Source organism: Phascolarctos cinereus, unplaced genomic scaffold (genome assembly GCF_003287225.1).
Source record: "Phascolarctos cinereus isolate Bilbo 61053 unplaced genomic scaffold, phaCin_HiC Scaffold_2;HRSCAF=192, whole genome shotgun sequence".
Taxonomy (NCBI): Eukaryota; Metazoa; Chordata; class Mammalia; order Diprotodontia; family Phascolarctidae; genus Phascolarctos; species Phascolarctos cinereus.
This window is the reverse complement of record NW_027555625.1, coordinates 314,118,601-314,144,098: the sequence shown is the minus strand read 5'-3', so window position 1 is coordinate 314,144,098 and position 25,498 is coordinate 314,118,601. Positions and strand designations below refer to the sequence as shown.

The window sequence follows — 25,498 nt, the reverse complement described above, 5'->3', positions numbered from 1 at the left end:
GTAACAGGAACGGAGAGCAGTTTCTCTCACCCTCTCTCCTGAGAAGTTGGAGAGTGGGAAGTCTGCCTAGCCAAGGGTTGCCTCTGTTGGGCACAGCTCCCCTGTCCTAGTAACTTTCCTTTTTTGGAGTGCTTTACAATTTATGGACCAACTCTCTGATGTTGAGCATACAGATATTTTTATCTCCATCCCATTTTACTGATGAGAAAACAAAGGCTTAGTGACTTTTGTAAGTGACCTGCCACTGCCTGGAACAGGCATTTGAACCCAAGTCTGATTCCCAGGCCCATGTTCTTAGCATTATACCATTATATTAGTTGCTAAATTTGGAGACTCAGCTTAGCCTGGGAAGGGAAGCTCTAGGCTTGAAGGGTTCTGTAGCAGAAGCAGAATGGTATAATAGGAGTACTACACCAGAAGAAAGACTTGCCTTCTATTTCTTCACTGCCACACCACTGTGTTACTGTAAGATATTTTTCAGACAGTGTCTACAATGTCAGACAACTATAAGACAATTTTCTACATTTGCCTCTCTAGTCTTCAGTGCCTCATTGTAAAATGGGATTACAGTATTTTGCCTATTTGAAACAGGGGATTGGACTAGATTGCCTCTTGAACTCCCTTCTAATTCCAAGAGCTATGATGCTTTTATTTTCTTTGGGGTCTGTGTGGTAAGATCAGTTAATAAACTTTCTGAGCACTTGCTGTGTAAAGCACTCTGTGAAATAGCAAGAAGTGTAATGTGTAGTTGGTGTCCTTGAGGATCTTACAGTCTAGTTCAGGGAAATGGGGGGGGGGGCCTCAGGCAAAGCTTCCCATAGGAGATAAGGCTTAAAATAGACTTTTAAGAATGAGTAGGAGCTAGAGAAGGTAAGAGAGAAAGTGGGAGTTCAGGAGAAACTTGCAGGAGTGCAGACTCAGGAAAAATTCTTTATAAGGTCAAGCAAATGAGCTGCTGACCAGTAGTATCCTTCCCTAACATGTATATATCTCATGAGATATTTGACTCATAGAATTCCAGAACTGGATATTAGAACATAGAATAAAGAATGTTTGAGCTAGAAGGGATTTTAGAATGTGTAATATCAGGGCTAGAAGGGACCTTAGACCACTCATTGAGGGTCAGAGGTGGCAGGGCCCTTAGAACATAAGCTGGAAGAGACCTTAGAAATAATCTATCTCAGGGGGCAGCCAGGTGGCACAGTGGATAGAGCACCGGCCCTGAAGTCAGTAGGACCTGAGTTCAAATCCGGCCTCGGACCAAACACTTGACACTTACTAGCTGTGTGACTCTGGGCAAGTCACTTAACCCTAATTGCCAAAAAAAGAAAAGAAAAGAAATAATCTATCTCAAACTCATTTTACAGATGAGGAAACTGAGGCCCAGAGCAGGAAAGTAACTTGCCAAAGGTCACACCTTGTTATTAGCAAAGTTGGAGTCAGAGCTCAGGTTTCCCAACTCCAGTGCCAGTGTTTTTTCCCCTGTGCCATATTTTTTCCCATTATATAATGAGATGGTCTATGCCTTCTAATAGGACCGCATTCTCTTCTCTTGAACGTACTGTTATTCCAACTCGTATGACTCTGCATGTGATAGCTAGGACATTTTGTAATAAGAAAGGGATATTGGACCCTAGCCTCAGTGAATGAGAGAGATAGAAGGACCTAGGCAAGATTTCTGGTTCCTTCAGCCTGGTTCTTTCCTCTCTGCCAATTCCACATAAGTTTCCAGACTATCAGAGCCCCCATCCCCCAAACCAACCCACTCTTCTCTTCCCTGCAGCTCAGACACCATCTGTCGGGCAGAGAAAAGCTGTAGCAAGACAGCATTTGGGGAGCATTAAAAGGGCTCGTCCCAGGAATCCTAATCCCATTCCCAGCAGGTGCTAATCCTACTGTTCCTGCTTTGTGCCAGAGCTATAGGCTGTTACCCGTGTCTTTTATGGGGAACCTGTTTCTTAAACCTCGGACAGTACCTTCCATGTATCTAGAAGCCAGCTATGGTTCACCAAAGGTTAATTGATCTGTAGGTTCCACCTGGCCAGAGGCTCTTCAGGGAGGCTGCTGCCTAGATTTTGAGCTTGATCCAGATTAGATCTAGCCAGAGCCAAGGGTTCCCCCTGTGCTCCAGCTGCTGGGTTTTGTTTTGTTTTGTTTTGTTTGAAGAAAGAGGTAGATTTAACCCTTCAGAGCTCAGCAGCAGCAGTAACAGTCCATATCTCCAAGGAGGGTAATTCAGCAAATATTAATTGAGATACCTAGGGCCACATTCTTGTAGTGAAGAAAATACAAAGAAGAATTAGATATAGATTATTTTCTTGAGGAGTACATGAGTTAGTAAGAAAATAAAACATGGAAACAAATAGTGCAAGGCAAGTCTGAACAGTATTAAAAGAGTTGGAAGATAAAGAAATACCTCTAGTTAGGGGGATCAGGGAAGGCTTTGTGGAGAAGGTGGCATTTGATCTGAGCTTTCACGGATTGCTAGCTGGCTGACTTTAGGCAATTCACTTCATTTCTTGGACCTTCAATTTCTTCATCTCATGAAGGGTCTGGACTAGATGATCTCTAAGGTCCCCTCTAGCTGTAAAATCCAATCCTAGGATGAGCAAAAAAGGCATTATAGGTGGAAAAGACAGCATGAGCAAAGGCAGGGAGAGAAGAAAATTCATGCTACTGGAAGACATCAAGTCGTTCATTTGACCAGAATATAGAGGATGTTCAGGGGAGAGGCAAGAGATGAGTCAACAAGTGTTTGTAAGATCTTGGAGCACTGGCCAAGGAGTTTAGACTTAATTTCTTGGGTGATGGGTAACAACTCCAATAAAGTTACCATGGTAACTCAACTGAAGCATTTATTAAGCACCTTCTGTGTGCCAGGCACTGTGCCAGGTGCTGAGGATACAAAGAAAGAAAAAAAAAAAACTGTTTTCAAGGAGTCTGATGGGAGAGACAACATGCAAATGACTGTACAAACAAGATATATACCAGACAAATAGCTAATCACAGAGGGAGGGCACTAGAATTAAGGGAGATCAGGAGAGCCTTCCCATAGAAAGTGGAATTTTATCTGGGACTTGAAGGAAGCCAGGAGACAGAGAGGAGGGAGAAAGTTCTAGGAGATAACCAGTGAAAATGCCCAGAGTTGGGAGGTGGTATGTTATGTGTGAGGAAAAGCAAAAAGGTCAGTGTTACTATTTAGAAGAACACATGGAGAAAAGTACAATGTAAGAAGACTAGAAAAATATGAAGGGCTTTAAAATCCAAAGAGAAAATTTTATATTTGATCCTAGAGGTAATATTACAGGAGCCGCTCAGGTTTATTCAGTAAAGAGTGATGTGGTCAGATCTGTGCTTTCGGAAAGCCAGCTTGCCAGCTGAATGGAGAATGGTTTGGAATGGGGAGAGACTTAAGTGACTTGAATTGTTTTTTTGTTTTGTTGTGTTTTTTTTAGACAATTGGGGTTAAGTGACTTGCCCAGGGTCACACAGCTAGTAAGTGTTTGAGGCCAGATTTGAACTTATGAAGATGGGTTTTCCTGACTCCAGGCCTAGCACTCTATCTCCACTGTGCCACCTACCTGCCCTGTTATGGGAGGAGGAGGAGGAGTTGTTGCTTGTCCTTCATTCTCGAAGAGGATCATGACATCAAAGAGGTGATGACATGACATGCAAATGAATTGGATTTAAGTGAGGGAGGGATGTACAAAGTCACCAGCCTTACTTTTCTCCTGTGGAGCCATCTGGGTCCAGTGGCAAAATACAGATCTGGAGATGGCCCTGGATGCAGTAGAACACCTTGGCCCTTTTAAGCTAAGGTCTTTCCCAGGGCTCAGTTTGACTGAGGCAATGCCCAGTCCTTGATTAAGGCTAGGAAAGAAATAAGGCATTTTTTTACATAGTAAAAAAAAAAAATCAATTCTGGGAGGGGAAAACCCTCAGGGCTTCTGGCCAGAACAGAAACAATTGCTATTTACATTCACTCTGAGCCAGTCAGGTCCAAACTGTGGCTTAGTTGGCCCTGGGACCTATTATTGGTCAATCAATGAGAGCTTGAGTGATTTGGCTTTAAGGTATGGTCCTTAAGAAAGAAATCTAGTCTATCAATCCTAAGATATTGTGAAGATTCAGCGATCAAAATTTATATTCCTTCGGGCAGAGCACCTGCAGGTAAGGTTATGATCCTATGTGGACAGAGGGAAAGGAATGGGAGGAAAGGATGAGGGAGAGAGAGGTGAGAGAGAGAATGAAAGAAAGAAAAAGCTGTGTTGCCTAACTGTCATCCCATTGTAGTTGTGTCCCCAGTGGGGCAGCTTTTACTACTCCTCACAGAGGTTGTTTGTAAATGAAAAAGTTGAGGAGCTAGGAGACTGGGACTTGAAGGGGTATCATTAAAGACTTCTGTTATGGGGGCAGGAGTTGGAAAGGAGAGAAAGCTTTTGAATCATGTAGTGAACTCACTGAGGAAGGAAAGGGAGTGACCCAAAGGTCAATATTGATTGAGTAATAAATATGGATTGAATGAATCTCAAAGGAGGAGTGGTTACTGAGTGATGGTGGTAGAGGGAGAGCCTGGAAGTGGCAATGGAAAGCAGGGAGTATTTCATCTCCTCCACGGCTAGTACAGAGAGTGGGCATGCGTATAAAAGCAACTAGTGCTGGAAACTATGGCCAGGAAAGCTGTGTCATCCATCAGGAGGGAGCCAGGTCTCAATAAATGGAAGAAGACAAAACAGTGAGAAAGGACAAAGTTCAAGATGCAAGCAAGTTTTCTGTCCATGGAGAAGGCATAGATAAAGCATAGTAGAGTGCACAGGGGAAGGTGTGGTTATCTTTACAGTGAGTGTGGAGGAAAGTTGAATCAAAGGAGATGGGAATAAGAGATTGGGCAGTGGGGGACAGAATCGGGTTTGAACAGTGACAGCTTGGAGTTTGGAATCATGGGATGTGGGACATGATGGGGTGATTATTTCTAAATTATTGAGGAATGAGATGAGGTACATTATCATCATCTCTAGGGGGTTGACCTTGATCTGGAAAGGGACGGTGGGTATCTATGCAGGCCCGAGTACAAGCAAGACTGCTAGTATAGGTAGAACTGTGCTGGGAGGGAACTCCGTAGAATGGGTAGCCCAGAGAGGCTAGGAAACTTCCTCTTAGGTGGACCCAACTGGTGGAGGTGGAATTGTAGAAGTACTCAGAGCACTTCTTATATGTACCTACTGTAGATATCTTAAATATCTCAATCTAAAGGTTTATTGTCTGGAGCACCTATCCTACAGAGCTGAGAATCTTGAGTTGAATGGGACCAAGTAGGCCACAGTGTGCCTCCTGTGCCTGCACAAGAATCACCTCTGTTGCCTTCCTGACAAGTTCAGCCTTTGCTTCAAGACCTCAGTGAGTGGGAACCCACTTGCTTCTAAGGCAGCCCATTCTACTTTGGGATAGCTCTAATCATTAGGAAGTTTTTACTCACAGAAAACCTTTCTGCAGCTTTTACCCATTGTTTCTAGTTCTGCACTCCAGGGCCTAACCAAACAAGCCTATATCTCTTTTATATAATAGTCTTTCAGGTACTTGAAGACACCAGTCACCCCCTGAATATTTTCTTTTCTAGCCTAAATGCCCTCAAGTCCTTTGACCATCCTCACAAGGCAGAATTTCCAGGTTCTTTACCATCCCATTGTTCTCCTTTTAATACTCCTAAACTTAAAGGTCTTTCCTAAAATGCGATGCCCTACAGCGAATAGAGTATTCTAGATGAGGTCTGATAAGGGCGACACACAGGACAGCCCCATTCTGGGCCTGAATATCATACCTCTCAATGCACTGTTGACTCATACTGAACTATATCACTAAAACCCTTATCTTTGCAAGATGAAATGCTGTCTAGCCACAACTCTACTATTTTGTTCTTGTAAAGTTGATTTTTTGGATCCAAATGCAAGACCTTGCATTTGTCCACATTGAATTTCATCTTATTAAATTTGGCCCAATTCTAGCTTGGCAAGATAATTTTTGGACAGAGCCAGAACAGTGCAACCAGGATTTTGTCCCACATGGTGACATCTGTTGAATGTATTTCCTCACTTCACTCGGCACTCCATCCCCCCAGCATGGAGAAGTCTTACAGCCTCACCTGGCCTCCAAGCTACCATCCCCCAGGATTGCCCCCAACATACCACCTGGTCTAGAATGAAGGATGTCAGGGATTATCAGAAAAGGCAGTGAACACCAGCTGCTTTTGCACAGCCTCCTCCATTACAAAGCGCAGACGAAAACATATACAGTAAACTTAGCTCTAACATATTCTGTTCTCCCTTTCCACTGTACTCTTTGGAAACCTCTATTATCAGTGGATACTAGATCACTTCCTCTGACATTCGCTTCATCTTTTGGTGCTTACTGAAACCCAGCTTCTGAAGATACTACATTTCTTGGCACCATTTCCAAAGCTGGCTTCTTCTTCTCTCTTATCCCCTGAAGTCCAAGGCCAGGAGGAGGAGTTGGCATACTCCTTGTTTCCCACTGCTACTGTCATACCCTGTCTCTGCCACTATAATTCAGTAACCACCTCCTCTAAAGTGTACTGTAGCCTGTTCGTATCCTTTTTGCTTTCATCTGTGGACTTCAGGTCACTCTCCTTCCATCATAATAAATTCAGCACCCGGTTCTTAGTTGTCTTCTCTACCCAAGCCCTTCTCCTTTTGAACAGCCTGGCCTACCATTTCCTTGATCTCCTGTTCTCTTAGTCCCAGTCTACCTTCTCTCCACTGTCTGCTGTTTTCATTTCATTCTCCCTCTCTCCCTAAGATGTTGTCCTATCCCTTCTTCTATCCTTTTTCCCCCATGTATATGTACACATACACACACACATTTTTTTTCCATTGGCTTTCTTTGCCATCCTCACTCGCCTCTTCTCATTGTCAGCTGTAGTAAACCTGACCTAATTCTTATGGGCCTATCCCCATTTTTGTATTCATCCTGTTACCTGCCCTTCCTTCTATCTTCTGTACATGTGCTATAGACATTTAATTAAACACATAGTTCCCATAGTGTCATCTGCAGGCCATAAGAGGTATCTCTACATGGTCCAGAGATTTTCCTGCTATAGTATCAATATGTGTAGTTCTGGTCATAGGATGCAAGAGCCAAAAAGGAACTTGGAATAAAGACTGTCAAATTTAGAAGACACCATAGAGATCAAGAGATGATGACAGGTACTCTGACAACCTGGGGAAGGGTGTGTAATGAACTTCATTTGTGAAAGAAACAGTCATACTGTACATTCATATAGTACTTTTAAAATAAAATTTTATTCTCTGTTTCAAAATCTTCCTCTAGCTCCTTTCCCACCCATTGAAAAGCAAGAAATATGATACCCATTATTATAAAGTACCTTTTTTTAAAGTTAAAAAGGAGTTTATTATTATTATCATTATTATTTTTTATTTGTAGGCAATTGGGGTTGAGTGACTTGCCCACAGTCACACAGTTAGTAAGTGTCAAATGTTTAGTCTGAGGCCAGATTTGAACTCAGGTCCTCCTGACTTCAGGGCCGGTGCTCTATCCACTGCTCCATCTAGCTGCCCCTAAAAAGGAGTTTATTAAAGCACTTAGGCCATATACCTTGGTGGGCCGTCTGATTGGGCATTTTAAGCATTTTTACTTGTAGTAAATATGTTTAATCTCTAAATACAGATGGAAAATGAAACTTAGAAGGGTGAAGTGAATTGTCCTAAACCACACAGTGAGTTAATGACAGACGTAGCTCAAGAACCCAGGCCTCTAACTCCCAAATCATTGTGCCATTCCATCAAAACAAAAGGCCCAGAAGTACCTAGAATCCAAAGAAACATCATCTAAAGGGCCTTCTATAGAGTGGAAAGAACCCTGGTTTTGATATTAGCTCTGCTAGACCTGACTCTGATCGTTGTGACCACGGGCAAGTTCTCATCTCTGAGTCTGTTTCCTCATCACTAAATGAAGGATATGGACTAGATGACCTCTAAGGTCTCTGCTAGCTCCAGATTCTGTGATACCTTGAGGGAGAGGTGGCTGGCTAAAATACCAAGTCCTTAAAGGCTTGTTTGTTTCTTAATTTGTCTTGATATCTGTTGTTTTTATGTTACTTACATTTACATTATTATAACCTACTGCCCCTCCTTAGAACTAGGACCTTGCTTTATAACAAAGCAGAGTAGGATGGTGGCAATTTGTAAAATTGTAAAATTTGTGAAAAAGAGCAGTTTGTAAAAGTCTGACTTTATTTGCCATGTTCCACCTCCACAGTCCCCCACCTCTGAAAAGAAGGGACAAAGGTTCCTTCTCATATAGTCTCTTTTGAGCCAGATTTGGTCATGATAATTCCACAGTACTCATTTTTGACGTTTTTGTTGTTCTTTCCATTTGTGTTGTTGTAGTCATCTTGTAAATTGTGTTTCTGGTTCTGCTCACTTCACTTTGCATCCGTTCATATCAGGTTTCCCCTTCTCTTTCATCACATTCACTGTTTCTTATAGTACTGTTCCTTTACATTCCTTTACTTTGAGGTAGCTGATGGTGCAGTGCATAGAGCTCTGGGCCTGGAGTCAGGAAGACCTCAGTTCAGAACAGGCCTGCTGCTAGCTCTGTGACCCTGGGCAAGTCACTTAACCTCTGTTTGCTTCAGATTCCTCAACTGCAAAACAAAGGATAACAACAGCACCTGCCTCTCGGTGTTGTGGTGAGCATCAAATAAGATAATGTTTATAAAGCACTCAGTACGGTTCCTGACGGCCAGTAGGTGCTGTATAAATGTCTTTTCCCTTCTCCCTTGTACTGCAGCCTATGGAGCCATTCCCCAGTCAGTGGGCCTCTTAATGAGGGAGTCCCCTAAAGCAAGGAAAAAATAGGAGATTGCCAGAGTTGGTCTAGTTTGGTCATTCAGTTACCTACTGTACCCCCCTCCCCCAGGTGGGAGCCTAGCTCAGCTTCTTTCCTACTGCACTTGTTCTCGAACTGTTAGCTCTCCCAACCCTCCCTGGGGGCTGAGGTACTGAGGAAAAGGAAACTGAAATCCCTGATATTTATCTTTGGAGTCAGTCAGCCATGGAGTTCGAGGTCATCCATTGTGGGCATGACAGTTATAACTACCCCAGTTTAATAACCTGCCACACCTACAGCAGCATGGGCTAAAACCCATGGGATATATTGCATTTGGACTAAACAGCAAAGAAAGGGTCAAGCAGACAGATCACATCAGGAACGGGCAAGAATCTGATTTCTCTGCCATGGGGACAGAGGTGTACAAGAGACCTAGAATGTCTGGACTGTTGTTGAAAGTGGTATTTTTAGGCTTCTCTGCTTCCAGTTAGTAACTTGCACCAATATACCTATAGCTGCAACAGTGGCCTCGCCTCTCAGCTGTATTCAGAGCCATTTGAGTGAATTGAGAGAAACCAGAAGGGTTCCTGGACACCACCTGGGCCTGGCTCAGAGGTAGATAGACAGGAAATCCTTATGTAGGGCTGGCTTTTTCTCCCTGTGGACTCTCTTCATTCCTCCTTATCCCTTTTGGGCCAAATCTGACATTCCCCTCCCCCATCCCCCTACAACTATCTGGTGTTTGTGGGATGGAAGATGGTTTCCTTTGGGACCAGCCCTGTTTTCATTTCTGCTCTCAGCTGTCTGGCCTCCCAGGACTTCACCTGCAGGTTTGTGCATGCCCGTCCCCCCCAACAGGAGCCCCATAGGACTCAGCAGTCCTGGTGTACTAATTCGGCAGGCTTTTGTTCTTGCTGGAGATGCCCCTGGCTCCTTGCCTAGCTTGGAGGAGGGCACTATTAGCCCGTTAGGCTTCTTGCCACCTAGCCAGATATCTCTACCAGGAGTGTTCTGTTCTTTTGTATCTCACGAGTCAGGTTAAAGGAGAAAATGTGTGTGTAGAGAGAGTCAAAAGAGTTATTATTAGGTTATTTTTAAAGACTTTCCAGCCTTAAAATATACATTTTGCTATTGGGGGTAAACCCAATATTGGAGTTAGTGAGCCCTGTAGTGGAGAACCATCAAAGGGGTTGGCCTTGTCTTAGATGAATCTTTGTTCTCCCTTTTGCCTGCCAGATCCTTTTCTTTTCTTATTTGTGACTTTGAAGCATAGCTGACAAGTTCTTGGGTTTTTTTTTTTTGCCACCATGAAGCTAACAGGAATTATGCTGTTGTACTTTCCATAGTTTGCTAGGGCTGTGAGGAAATGTCTGAAAGCCAAGCAGTACAGTTTGCATAATCCTTCCTGTGACCCCATAGATAGGTTGGGCTAAGGGCTAATTCCTATCCCAGAAGGGGTAACTAATAGCCTAACCCTCTGTTGTTTGCTTTCTGAGAAAGACACTTACTTAATCAAAGTGACTTACCAAAAAGGCAGGGAGAATGTGGAAACTGAGTGAAATATGTTGTCACTACAATGCTGAAAGTCACCTCCTAGTATGTGTTGGGTTACCTGCATTTGCCACCTATTGTGTTAACTGTGCCCTTGACTCCATAGAATGTTGGACCTGGAAGTGTGCCAGAGCCAGAGGACACTTTAGAGTGGAGAATGTTAAACATCTGCACAATTCATTCAACCAGCATTTGCTAATCTAACTAAATGTACTATGCTAAGTGCTAGGGACACACAGACAAAGAGAAAATAACTTCTCTCAGGGAGCTTATATCCTATCAGGGGAGAAATAACATGCACAAACAATTAAATATCAAATGATATGTAGAAGGAGGTACCATAATTGTCTCCTGGAGGAGTTCAGCATAGGCTTTCTGTAGGAAGTGGCACCCAAGCAGAGCCGTGAAAGATGCAGGGATTCCATAATGTGCAGTGGGGGGGGTGCATTGCTGCCCTTGGGCACGGCATGTATAGGGAGTGGCGCATGGTTGGATCTGTGCTGTAGGAATATCATTTGGGCAGCTGTGAGGATGACAGATTAGAAAAGAGAGATGCTGGGTTCAGGGAGGTCAGTTAGTAAGGTATTGTTAGGGGCAGCTAGGTGGAGCAGTGGATAGAGCACCGGCCCTGAAGTCAGGAGTACCTGAGTTCAAATTTGGCCTCAGACCAAACACTTGACACGTATTAGCTGTGTGACCCTGGGCAAGTCACTTAACCCCAAGTGCCTAAACAAACAAACAAACAAATGAACAAGTAAGGTATTGTTAGTCCACACAAGAGGCAAGAAGGACCCTGGTGAGTGAAGGAAACAGGATAGATGTAATACATTATAAAATTGCTGCTGGGGAAGCTGGCCAATTTCATGAGTTTGAGGGTTCTGAGCAACAGTGGGTTAAGCTGATATGTGTCTGCACTAAGTTCAGCATTAATGTGATGAGCCCCTGGCATTGAAAGCCATCAGGTAGCTTAATAGGGACAGATATGGAGGGGGTCAAAGCTCCCTTGCCATCCCAGCAAGATTGGGTCTATGAGTAGGTCTGTATTTCCGGGCTAGACAAGACAACAGAGGATCACTTACTGCTGTGTTGCCATCAACTTCTCACTTTCATAATCTGACCCAAATTTTACCGTCTTCTTTGGACATATGGGAAGCCAACATTTTCTATGTACAACTTAAAAAAGAGTATAAGTATATTCCAGATTTTGACTGGAAATTAGAAATCCTTGGTTCTTCTCCACCATCCATCACTGTCATATAGTCATAGACTGTTAGGGTTAGAGATGAGCCACTCCAAATCACTTCCTCCTTTTTTTTTTTCTTGCCAAGGAAGAAATGTAGATGCAGAGAGATGACTTACACAGGTTCACAGAGTTAGCTAGTAGAGAGTCTAGTAGCAGAACTGAGACTAAAGCCAGGTTTTCTTGGCTTCTAGTTTAAATATTTTTGCCACTTCACCATTATGATCCTCATCTTCAATTCAATTCAACTAACATTTGTTGAGCAAGTCTTACTGTGTGCCAGGCAGTATCATGAGGTTGTAATGATACAAAGGCAAAAAAAAAAAAGTCTTTCCTGAAAAGCATTTTACATCTATTTTACTAATTAGTAATCTGGAGCTGGAGTAGCTGAAATGACTTGTCCAAGGTCATTTAGTCAGTTCAGTCAGAGATGGAGATGAAGGTAGAATCTAGATCTTAAGACCTAGTATTTTTCTACTAAGACTATTCTCTAAGGCCCACTTCAAATATCCTCATTGTCAGGAAGCCTTCCTTGATTTTCCCCAATTCCTGAACAGTTTTGTGCCTCAGCTTCCTCATCTGTAAAACCAAATTGATTTCTCATTTCCATAACAACCCATGGGATACAGTGAGACTAAGGGAATGTGACACAATGCATGACCAGGGAGCTTCTGAGATAGCCTTGGAAAACCATCAACAAGTTGTTTTTTGCTGATGGTCTGTAAATAGTGAACCACACTCTGGTTGGCTTCAGGGTACTGATTACACAAGCTCTTGATGGACAGGGGATTTTCCTTCTTATCTTAGACATCTTGGTTTCTGCATCTTCAGGGGAGAGACTGACCATAGGGGAGGGACTCAGAACGTTGGCAGACTGGAATGTAGGAAATGCAATACTCTGAGCCTCTCTCGAGGCCCCGCTAATTTTGAGGAGGTTTTTTTTTGTTTGTTTGTTTGTTTGGCAGGAGAAGTGGTGGGGGTTGGGGAGAAAGGGATGTTACAGAGATTTGCTGGTATCTGGGGGGTCCAGGTCTGTTGCCATCAGCTCAGGAATTCCAAACATTTCCTATCAGATAAAGGTTCCTGAAAATATCCAGACTTGCCTGGGCTAGTCTGAGCTAGTGCTGGGGCAAAAAGGTCTCAGTGACACAGGCCAGGCGGCTGTCCGGAGCACCCTGGGGAGCCTCATGTATAGCCTGTGTAGAGAAGTGCAGCTTCTCATAGCCTGATCCAGCCTCCGGGAAATAGTAGTTGTAGTTTCTAGAACAGAGAGTCCAGAGACCTGTGTTCTGATCCTAGCCTTGCCACTTACTAGTCACTTCTGCTCTGAGCCTCAAGTTCACTCATCTGTGAAAGGAGGGATTAGATTAGACACTAGTGAATCTCAAAGAATACTAGGATAGAGTCAGAAGGAACTTTTAGAAACCATCTGGTCCCAAACCAGCATTTTATAAATAGGGAAATTACACAGGGAGACTGTGATTTGTCCAAAGCAGCACACCTTGCCAGTATCAGAACTAGGATTTTTAGCTAAAACTCCAGTGCTTTTTCCACTTGACCACCCGGTTTCTCATTCTTCTGTGCTCTCTCTCTTAAGGTCCCTTGCACCTCTAACATTAAATGATTTATAGTGAACCTTTGTGGGGTGTGGGAAGAGTTTGGCAAGTATATGACATTCATTTGGCTTGGGGTTGGGGAGAAAGCAAAACAGAAAAACAGGAAAAATATATTCTCTCATTCATTCCACTAATTAATGAATCTTCTTCTATTTTGGGATTACAAAGAGCCGTTGGGAAGGTTTAGGCCATTTATTAGTCATTCATACCTTAGCATAAAATACTTTAAACAAAATTTTAGAATATTGGAGCTGAAAAATCATCTAGTCTTCCCCCTTCGTTTTGCAAAGAAGGAAACTGAGACTCAGAAAAGGGAGGCAACTTGCCCAAAATTACACAAGGAGTTAGTTAAATCATAGATCTGGAACTAGGACTCAGAACCAGAGATTATAGATTTTAGAACTGGAAGGGAGGTACCCTGGAGGTCTTTTGCTGCAGTCCACGTATTTTAGGGATGAGAAAATTGAAGACTAGAGGGGACCTAGTCTTCTGACTCTTTTTACCTTGTCACAAACACTTAGTGAAGGTCAACCATGATGAAAATGGGGGTAAGGAAAGGAAAGTTGGAGGAGGGGTTGGGAAAAGGTTAAACCTGGGGGAGGCAACAGCACAGAGGATACCCTGGTCAGCTAGAGAAGCACTTTGATTGCCCCTGGATACCTGAGTGGACCAAGGTAAGAAGACCCCAGGAGTGAGAGATGCCTAGAAAGGGAGATGAGAGAGTACCATTTTCTTTTCCTTCCCTGCTGGGTCTCTAAAAATCTTACTTAGAGGATAGAACATAGGTTTACAGTGTCTCTTGCTTTCCTACCTTTCCCAAGTTGGCAAGGGAGTTTGGTGGAATATAGGACTGAGGAGGAAAGAACAGGTCTTTTTATAGAGCGAAATATGCTTAAGACCAAGGCCTTCTCAAATTGGGGGAACAAGATACATGACACTGTAAAGTAGTGAACTGACAGGATCATAGGATTTAGAGCTGGAATGGATCTTAGATATAATCTGATTAAAATCCCTCATTTTATAGTTGAGGAAACAGAGCTCTGAGGAGGAACAATTATTTGTCCAATGTCAGACAAGCAATAAGTAGTAGTCAGAATTTGAACTCAGATCCTCTGCCTCTAGATCCAGTGCTCATCCTACTACATGCTGCCTGTTAAGTACTAATAAGAGTGAGCTACCCCACAGAGCTGACCCAAGAAGGAAAAAAGTAATTCTTACTTTAATGCAAATCACTTTGTTCTTAGAACATAAAATGCCTCAGTTGGGAGGAGCCTTAAAGACTGTCTAATCCAGCTACCTCTTTGTACAGATAAGGAAACAAGGCCAGAGAGGAAAGCATTCTGGTCTGTCCCTCACAGGATGTCATCATAACTTACTTGCCCTATATCTCCCTAGCCACAGTGCCCTTCTTTAATTCCACTTCCCACTTGGACAATGGCAAATGTGGGCCTGCAGTGAGTAGGAGTCAGACCCTAAGATTGGCAAACTAGCCTTCTTGAGGACCTATTGCAGATTCTGAACACTGTCTGTAGTGCCTGATAGCTCTCTATCTTCTCTTCCCTCTCCCCTCCCCCATTTCCTTTTCCAAGAAATGAGAATGCCAAATGTGGGTGGCTTCTCAGAATTTAATTGGGTTGAGGTAGGGGGAAGGGAGGGCTGCTAACCTCAGAGCTGGGGAAAGATAGCCATGAAGAGACCTGTCTCATTACTTTCCAATACCAAGAAACCCACCTGTGTGTGTTCCCCAGGTACAGTTTGCCCCAGTTTCCATAGTAATCTCTGTGAACCCTTTCCCTGAAGTCTCATTTTTTTATCCTCAAGTTCATGACAGTCCTCTGGAGAAAATCCTCTCCTTTCTCTCTTACCCTCCTCCTCTCCTCTCCCCATCCAAAAACCCCCAAAACTTCCAGTCCTCCTGGGATATGGAACTTGTTGTGTTCACTTGAAGAAAGAGGAAATAAGGAGACTTAGAGGGGTGTGTGTGTGGGGGGGGGGGAATGCCCTGAACTTGGGTTTTACCAACCAGGATTGGACTATCAGTTCTGCTTCTTACTTTCTGTGTGACCTCAGGTAGGTCTCTCTGAGCTCCAGGTTTCTCATTTGTAAAATGATCATACTGAACTAAATGATGTCCAGGGTCCCTTGAATCAGTGAGTCAGTTGGTGAAATCCCTGACCTCTTAATTTGTTAGGAGTGTTAAATAGACACTCCCATCTCCCCCATTTCCACTCTCTTCCTGCTGTCTCCCAAGACTCTCCTAACATAGTCTTGTTCTTAAACCCAAAGGATATTATCATCCCTTTGTTCAAAGGAGAAACTGAAGCACAGAAAGGGGAAATGACTCAGTGAGTGACACAGCCTTCATGCTGGATTTAAGATTAGAAGGGTGTGGGGGATCGTTCTGCCTGAGTGCACCGCCCGTCTCTTCTCCCTCCCACCCCACCGCTCTTCTTCAGACTACCTCTTCCCAAAATAGCCCGGAAGGAAGCAATGGACCCAGCCCCCTCTGGAACCACCCAAGAGGAAGGGCAGGTTGGGTTTGCTTGGAGTTGGTTCCCTAATGGTGACATGGAGAAGGGAGTGTTTTATTTTCCCTCTTCATTCCTGTATTGTGTATTTTTCTGTCATCCATTCTCACTCTGCCTGCTGAGGTTTAGGCAATCAACTTTGTTCACACTATCACTGGCCTGGCTTCACTTTGAGCCTTTATACTAGGAGAGCACTCCACAGTTCAACAGATAATGAGGCCTACCAGATCAATTGTTTGTTTTTTATCATCCCCACTAACAAAGTATCTGTTGGTCCAGGTAAGGAAAGTCCCTTACTCAATGATGTTACAAAGTACCCTGGATTGTAAAAGAGATTTGAATTGGATTTCTGGCTCAGGCACTCATGAGTTGGGTGACTTGGAATAAATTACTTTTCTCTGAGCTTCAGTTTTCTCGTTTCTAAAATAGGGATAATCTTTATACTTCTATATCACAGGGCTGTTGTCAAGATCGGCACACACACGTATGCATGTATGTATGTATAGCACTCTGTAAAGTTACATAAATGAGTGCTCTGAAAGTAGAAAGAGAGGGAAGCAAGTAGAAGGAGAAGCTTGTAGGCAAGTCATTTTGCCTGGGCCTCATGTAAAATGGTGGGTTGGGCTTGGTTGTCTCTTAAGGTCTCCTGCACTAGATCCTCCAAACACTTTGAAATCTAACTATTGATGACCTCTACCCTTCCTCCCAAGAGGCAGCAAGGTAACTCGGTGGATAGAGCACTTGGGCCTGTAGTTAGAAAGACCCAGCTTCAGACACTCACGAGCTGTGTGACCCTGGGCAAGTCACTTAATTTTTGTTTTCCTTAATCCATTGTAGAAGAAAATGGCAGGCCACTTGAGGATCTGTCCACAGGGTCACATGACTGAACAACAACAACCTTTCCTTCCTCCCACTCTTCCTGTGGTGTCACTTGATCTTCCTACCTTCAGCCACTTGAGGGATATTTTACCAAGTGGCTGTTTCATATCTAACCTGTATGCCTAGTCCTGTATTCAGAGCTATGTAGGATACATTCAAGGTACAAGACACAGCCCTTATCCTTAAGGAGTTTACAGTTTGGTTGGGAAGACAGGATAAAGACACAAGTTCTTTTGAGGTCGGAATTATTTCTTGCAAGCACAAGCCTGTGTCTGCAGGGCTGTAAGAGGCCAGAAGAGGGATAGTTGACCTTGGGCTTGGGTGGTTAGGGAAAGCTTCATAGATGATATGGGCCTTCCTCTGGACCTTGAAAAATGGAAAATAATCCAGGAAGCACTGATAGTTCCAGCTCAGTGCTTAAACTGGGATAGTTGAACATTGGTCCACTCATTTTTTAAAAATTAATTTATTTTGATTTATCAACAATCACTTCCATAAGCTTTTGAGTTTTACATTTTTCTCCCCCTCCCTCCCCTCCTTCCACCCAGACAGCACACAATCTGATATAGGTTATACGTATACATTTCTGTTAAACATATTTTCACATTAGTGATGTAAGTATGAATTAGAACCAATAGGAGGAACCACCCATCAGAAAGAGGAAACAAAACACAACAGCAGGAAAAAAAAATAGCAAATAGTATGCTTCGATCAGCATTCAAACTCATAGTTCATTCTTTGGATGTAGATAGTATTTTCCATCATGAGGCCTTTGGACACGTCTTAGATCCTTGTATTGCTGAGAAGAGTTAAGTCTATCAATATTAGTCATCGCACAATGTAGCTGTTATTGTGTACAGTGTTCTCCTGGTGAACCACTTCACTCAGCATCAGTCCATGCAAATCTTTCCAGGTTTTTCTGAAGTCTGCCTGCTCATCACTTCTCTTTTTTTATTTTAATACTTTAAAAAATATTTTTAAAATTTGTTTTTAGTTTTCAACATTTACTTCCACAAGATTTTGAGTTTCTAATTTTCATCTTGCCCCTCCCCCCACCCCAAGATGGCATGCATTGTGAATATCCCTTCCCCTAGTCTGCCCTCCCTTCTGTCTCTCCCCACCCTTCTCTTATCCCCTTCCCCTCCTCCTTTGCTGTAGGGCAGGATAGATTTCTGTACCCCATTTCCTATATTTCTTGTTTCCTAGTTGCATGTGAAAACTTTTTTTTAAACATGTGTTTCTAAAACTTTGGGTTCCAAACTCATCATTTCTTATAGCACGATAGTATTCCATTACATTCATATACCACAACTTGTTCAGCCATTCCCCAATTGATGGGCATCCTCTCAATTTCCAATTCTTCACCACCACAAAAAGAGCTGCTATAAATATTTTTGTACATGTAGGTCCTTTTCCCATTTGTATGATCTCTCTGAGATATAGCCCTAGAAGTGCTATTGCTGGGTCAAAGGGTATGCACATTTTTATAGCCCTTTGGGCATAGTTCCAAATTGCTCTCCAAAATGGTTGGATCGTTTTGCAACTCCACCAACAATGCGTTAGTGTTCCAATTTTCCCACATCTTCTCCAGCATTTATCATTTTCCTGTTTTGTCACATTGGCCGATCTGATAGGTGTGGTGTGGTACCTCAGAATTGACATTCCTGTCTAGCTGCTGTAGCTGGCCCTCAAGTGTAGCTCTTATTCATTGGCATTGCATACCCAAGAGCATTACAGTCCTTCCTGCAGGAAGAGGTTAAGATTAACTCGTGTTTTCTGTAAAACTTGAAGGTTTACAAAATGCTTTACCAAAACAACCATGTGTGAGGTGTAGATAGTGCAAGTTTTACACTGGCAGAAATTGAGGCTCAGAGTTGAAGTGGCTTGTTTAGAATTACACAGCTAGTACATGTTGGAATCAGAACTTGAACACAAGTTCTCTGTCTCCACGTCAATTGCATTTTTCACTACATAGCACCACACGCCATCCTGTGTCATTGGAGACGTACTATGAGTTAAGTTGGGAAGGCACTGGCTGTTCGATGTTAGGAATAGATGAAGGAACAAAACACAAGCCTTGCGGAGCAGCAGGCTGTAGCTAGAGAGCTAAATCACTGACAGTGCCAAGGACCCTGTGAGGGGCACGTGGCAGGAAGAACATCAGGAGTTCTGAGGAAGAGAGGACCATGAGCTGGCATAGAGGGTGTGATTTCAAGAAGAAAAGAGGAGGAAGAAAGATGTGGGAAAAGCCATAAAGGTAGGAATTGAGGATCCATAAGTTTGACCAGTCTTGTAGAAGCAGCGGCTTTGGCTAGATATCGGCTGAGCAGCCCGCAGAGCTGGGTTCGAGGCTAAGCTCTGCTTCTAGCTAGTGATCTAGACAGACCACTTCTCAGGTTCTTTCTTCCTCTTTCAGATGAAGGGGTCAGACTAGATGATCTGAATTTCTTAACAGCTCTGACATTGCATGTTCAAAGGTCCCTTGAAGCTCTAACATTACACGTTTTAACATTCCGTGTTCTAAAGTTTTTCCCAGCCCCACCATTCTGTGGTACTGTAAGCTTTCTTCAGGGTGTCCAACTGGAAGCTTTTGGCAAAGGATGACATCCATTACTATGTTGCTACAAGGAAGTAGAAGCTCCGCATATTTCCCCATAGCAGCTATTACCATTAGCTTAGCAGTGTCCCTGCTTCTGTCCTGGCCTAAGCCAAAGGTCTCCTCGCTAGTAACTTCCCAGAAACCGTAATAATCTCTTTGCCTCTGTAGCTGCAGAACGCTCACCCGCAAACGTAAACCTAGTTGTAATATAACATACCACCTAAGCTACTGGTGATGAGGGAGGCCTGGGGGAAAGGGGGCAGGTCAGGGCTTATCTCTGCTTTTCCAGACTGGCAGCCCTGTTTGTTTATCAGGGCCAACAGAGAAAATGGCTGTGGTTGTTTCCAAGGGTGTTGTGTGAACCAATAGCTAAATATACCCACACTCCACTGCCTCTCCGCTGCATTAGAAAAACAGAGCCCATCTTTCTGGGCCCAGACCTATGCCCAGGATCCACATTCCAGGGAGAACCTGGCGTGTTTTACCCGGAATGAATTCCTGTTATCCACCTCCCCAGAAGCTGAACAGGAATGCACCAGAGCTTGAAGGGGGGGCAGGGAGGAGAGAGGAAAACATGTGAGCTTTGTTTGCTGTTGCATCAAAGCTACTGTTCTCTGCTCTCTTTGAGTGCCTGTTCCTGGACAGTATGTGCTTTGTGTCTGTGTGGGGACAAGAGCCTGTTTACTCATTAGGCCCCAGCAAGGACCTAAAACTCTCTGTAGTTCCCAGTTCAGTTCTTAGGAAGGGGCCTGCCAAGAACATAGGCATCTCTTCCTCTGGTTAAGAGATAGCCTCACTGGGATGTTGGGTACCCTCCTCTGCCCCACCAAATAACTAGGTTTTGATCCAGTGATCCTTGCTGCTCATTTGTACTTGATTTTTTTGATCCTCCCTCTAGCTGGGAAGGGGTTACAGTTGAGACCTGAATCCCTTAGGGTTTCTCTAAATAGATCGTGTGGCTTCTGCCTGGGATCCCTCATTCCCTGGGGATTAGAAAAATTATTGATGTCTTTCCCAGGAAAAGGAATCCATTTGGATCTGGCTCACCTCCAATAATGGAAAGTACTCCATTCCATTGTGGGCACTCCTTTGTAGTTGGTTCCTCAGGTCTCTTGACCAATGACCCTGACATTTCCTCCCACCCTGGATCCATTTATCTGAGTCTTGCCTTTCCTTCAGAATTCAGCTCAAGTCCTACTTCCCTGTGAAGCTTTACTTGACTATGCCAGCCAGCCATGATCATGTGGATTCATAGGATGGTAGACTTAGAGCTGGGAGGGACCATTTAGGGGTTGTCTAGTTCAAGCTCTTCATTTTATAGATGATCAAACTGTCACCTGGAGAAGTTAAGTCACTTGCCCAAGGTCACATAGATAACAATAAATGGCAGATTGAGGATTGCATCCCCGTGTTCTTTCCACGGCACCATGATGAATGGCTTTGAGAGCTAGAAAGGATCTTGGTACCTCATTTTACAGAGAAGGAAACTGAGGCCCATAGAGGTTAAATGATTTGCTCAAGGTTTTGCAAATAAGTAGTAATTGGCAGAGCTGGGCTTTGAACCCAAATCCTCCGACTCCAAGTCTGTTGCTCCTTCCGTTGTACTACACTAGCACAGATGGCCTGGATTATTAGTGATATACATATGTCCTGTGTCTCCGGCTACCTTACAAATGCTTTGATTAGGGAATGTGTCTTTTATACCTTTATATATCTCACAGTACCAAACAGAGGGCACTGCATATATAGGGCTCCATAAATGCTTGTTGGTGATGAATCAGCTCTCAAGTGTAGGCTCAGCCTCAGTGGATGAACTTGAAGCCTGGCCCCAAATTGCTCAGTGTGCCTGCTGCTCTAGGGTCCATATTAAAGAGTCAGCGCGACTGAGAATCTGGAGACCTGGAATCCTGTTGTTGCTCCATCACTGATTTGCAGTATGACTTTGAACAATCTCCTCCCCTTTGTTAGCCTCAATTTCCTTCTCTATAAAATAGCATTGAACTAGGTGCTTTTTAAAGTCCCTTCCAGCTCTTAACAGTCTGTCATCTTGTAGAAAGAGATTCTTGGATATGGGTAATCAGTCTGCTGTGTCCTCTTAGCTTGAAATCTAAATCTAAAAATTAGAAGAGACCTTAGTTTCCTAATCCAAGCCTCCATGTGATGCCCAGACCTGAGAACCCAAACGCTGGGTTTGGAGTCAAAAAGCTTGAGTTCAGTTTTTGCCTCTGCTACTTTCTACCCGTGTGATCTTGGGCAAATCCTGTCCCTTTTCCAGGCCTCAGTTTCTTCTCTTTTCAAATGATTTCTAAGATCCCTTCCACCCCTTCACATCCAGTCATCCTATGAGTATGTATGGTGGGGATCAGAGGGACGCCAAGTTATGGACCCTGCCATCAGGTATCTGCCCTGGGTTTGGAGTCAGAAGATCCTGTCATCCAGTAGCTTTGGGAAAATGCTTTAATAAATTTCTGAGGCAGATAGGTACAAGTGTAGATTAGTATAAATTGATTAAGTGCTGGGATGAGATGCAATAAAGGTACTTTTGGGGAGGGCAATCCTAGAAGACTTCCTGGAGGTGTGTGTTGAGCTAGGTTTAAGAAGGTACAGGAAGTATATTGAGGAGGAGGAGGAGCCCCTGCCTAGATTCTTAGAATTCAGGTTATTTGGAGGAGTTAGAGAGGTAGGAGGTCCAGAAGCAGTTGGCTGGGGTCATTGACTAGGATAGGGTTTGGTAGTGAGAATCTGCTTTTCCCCTTGAAGCAAAGCAAGCCATGCTCTGTCATGACTGTGCCTCCAAATCTGGTTAATTTTATGCCTTCCCACTCCATCGCACGTGCCTCCCTTGAGAGTACATCCATCAGCGGAACCACCAAACGGTTGTCTTCTGGACATAGTCCCTCCTTCCCACATGGATCTCCAACCCTATTTCCCTGGCCTACACAGCCCTTCCGTTCTTTTCCTCCTCTTTCCTCCTCCACCTAAGGTCGGTGATACTTTGCCTCCTTGAATTCTTATGTTTGTATAGCACAATGCAATCCCTTATCTCACAACTACCTTCAGGAGAGGTGGGACAGGATTATTATGCCCATTTTTAAAGAGAAAGGCAGCTTAAAATAAGTACGTGTGGACTGGGTTCTCATCTCTATCATTCTGCTAGTTTGGGACTTCAGTTTTCCCATCTGTAAAATGAGGGGGTTGGGCTAGATGATATCAAAGGTCTTTTCTAACTCAGACATTTTCTGTTTTGTGTTCTAAGGTCCTTTTCAACCCTGACATCTATTTCAGCTCTTCAGAAGCACTGACATTCTATGTGTTCTGTGAGCCCTTCCAATTTCTGACATTCTCCTTTCTCTATTCCTTCTCTTTTGTGGTCCTCTCCAGATCTTTCATTCTACTTAATGTCCTAAAGTCCTCTCTAGTTTTGATGTTCTATGTTCTTTGTGCCAACATGTTCTAAGGACCTTCTTGTTCTAGCATTCAGTGAAATGAGATACCAACACAGAGGTTAAATGACTTGCCCAGAGTCCCACTTAGTAGATGGCAGAACCCAGTTTACCCAGTCCAGTGTCCCTTTTATGATTCCATACTGAGTCTCATGATTAGTAAGTGAGTGATGTTCTCCCTGGCCTTTAGAAAACAGGCCTCTGGGCCTTTGCCCTACCCTCCTCAGTTTGGTGTTACAAGAACGACTTGGTTGCATTTCTTTATTTTGCTACTGGACTGGTGATAGGTAACTTTGTGGGCTGGGATTGGGAAATTTAAAAAAAATGGCCACTATATACTGTACACTATATTTGTGTAGCAAGAAAGTCCTTGGTCTTTCTCCTTTTTCCCAGATAGTGCTTTGGGCTCTTGTCCGGGTTGGTTTTCCCCTGACTCCTAGTTGCAACTGCCCCCAACAAATCCTTTCTCCCCCACAGGACACCTTCGTGGAGCTTTATGGGAACGATGCAGCTGCAGAGAGCCGGAAGGGCCAGGAACGCTTCAACCGATGGCTGCTGACTGGCATGACAGTGGCTGGTGTAGTCCTGCTGGGGTCCCTGTTCAGCCGGAAGTGACCATGCACTGAATCTGCCTTGGAACCTCTCTGATCCACCCACTCCAACCCATCTTGGCCTGTACTCTGTCCTGACACAGAGGAAATCTACTACATGCAGCTGATGTCTATCACATGGGGCTAAACCTGGCCTTCTTCTATGGTCCTAATCCCCTCCCCACCTCCAAGGTCCCTAGTAGTATGCAGTCTGAGACCCTTTGGGCCCTTTTTCTGTTCAATTTCTAAGTCCTCCAAAAAGAAAAAAACAAAAACATGCAACTTCTTGAACCTCTACCACACTGGGAGTGCTGGCTCCCTGGTCATGACTTCTCTCCTTCCTCAGACTTCATATAACTGGGCCCTTCCCTGAACGTGACCAAATCAAGAAGGATCAAAAAAAGCCCCCAAAACCCCAAACTTATGAAAACACCCATAGAATTTTCCAGGGGGGAAAAATAATAAATCAACTTCATTTTTATTTTTGTGTTATGAGAATGGATAATTTTACTCCCCTTGCAGTCGCTAATGTTGGGAAGGGCCAAGAAGAGGTGTTCTCAGAGCCAGGCCTCTGCATTATTGCTGAGGTCAGATTTTCCCTAAGGACTTCCTGCTTGAAGCAGGGGGTGGGTGGGTCGCTTGTGTAACCCTGTAGTTAGTTGTCACAGGTTCCAGATCACCAGGTTTGGCCAGCCTTAGGCACCTCTGCAGGCATACTGCTCCTTCTGGTACTCCAGATCATACCCCGCCCACTACCTGCAGAGGTAGCCTAGGAATCCAGTCATACGGGAAAGTGACCTTGCCCTGGCTTCCACTGTCTTGGCTGGCAAGTTGGACCAATATTTCTTGCTGGAGTTAGTGGACTTGCAGAAGGAAGGTATTGATGGGTGTCAGTTCAGCACCATATATGAGTCCTAGAACTGCGGAATAGCCCCCCTTCCCCCCCATTTAGCTCCTGCCCATTAAGAGAAAACAGGAGGTATAGAGAGAGACCCAGGAAAAGTAGCATCTGAGAGCTGTTTAGAGCTGTATTCCTTAGTCATCTTAGTTCTTGGAGATCCCAGGAGAATGTGGACCTGCCTCTCTCCTGAATCACTTTCAGTCATTGCCCTGAAAAAAAGGTGGAACTCAGACCCAAAGGTGAGGGGGGGCCCCAGGATGCCTAGCAATACCTGGGGGTGCTTACTGGGGCTCTCGGGATCCCTCCCATTTAAGGTGGCATGTTCTAGTGGAGTAAATACTGCTCCTAAGACTTAGAAGACCTGGGCCCAAATCTCAACTTCACCACGAAGGATCTGTGTGACCTTGAGCAAATCAGTCCTCTGAGCCTCAGTTTTCTCTTCTGTCAAATGAGGAGATGGGACTGGCTGATCTCTAAGATCCTGAGAGCCTGACTGTGTTTGCTTGGCGACTGAAAAAGGGGAGGGGGGAGAAGGGAAGTTCGTTCTGAGAAAGATTTGACTCCACCATACTAATTTCCCTCTCAGGCCATACCCCAAAACTCCCTCCCAGAGCTTTCAGAATTCATATTTGGGGTGCTTACTGCTTAGCCAGGGCAGGCTGTTTGTCGCTTTCCACAGCCAGCCAACCTATGACCTCTCTCATGGGTCTGAGTCTGTCATGTAAGTGGCACCACCCTACTATTAAAAATGCTTTCCTTATCCCAGTTGATGGATCAGCCAATTCCTCACCACCACCACCACCCCTTGACCCTCCCCACACCACCTTGCCCCTGTATCATAGTCTTGTCTCTGCTGTATATATTTGAGATTAGTTTTTATTCCTTGTGAAGATGATATAACTATTTTTGTTAAGCGTGTCTGTATTTATGTGAGGCTCTGCAGGGCTGCCGTGTGGTGAACGCTTGGGGAGATGGTTCCCCCTCCCCCATTTAACCCCACCCTCCCCTTCAGTCCCCCTAGGTATAGGGGAGACTGATTATTCCCCAGCCCAGGCCTAGGGGTCTTCCTTTTCCCATATCCTGGCTCTTTGAAGTAGTCTGTGTGATGGTGGAAGTGCAGTTCAACTAATAAATTGTGTTTGATTTGCTGGTAGCGAGTGCTTCTTGTGTGATGGGGGGAGTACAAAAGGGAGGTCCAGAGTGGGGGGTGGGAGAGCCACTCCCAGGGCCATGGGGATGGGCCTTGCATAGCATCATTCTCTCTTCTCTGGAATGTTTTGGGGGTT

At 44.1% G+C, this 25,498-nt stretch overlaps 1 protein-coding gene across 5 annotated transcripts in view; it reads left to right on the top strand.

The window, feature by feature from the left end:
• BCL2L1 (BCL2 like 1) overlaps positions 1-23,792 on the top strand; it is a 42,851-nt gene extending 19,059 nt beyond the window's left edge. For all 5 annotated transcript variants that reach the window (XM_020990688.2, XM_020990692.2, XM_020990690.2 and 2 more), the window contains exon 3: positions 23,199-23,792. In XM_020990688.2, the coding sequence (XP_020846347.1) occupies positions 23,199-23,336 (138 nt within the window). In that variant the 3' untranslated portion in view covers positions 23,337-23,792. The remainder of the gene's footprint in view (positions 1-23,198) is intronic.
• Positions 23,793-25,498: the final 1,706 nt, after the last annotated feature.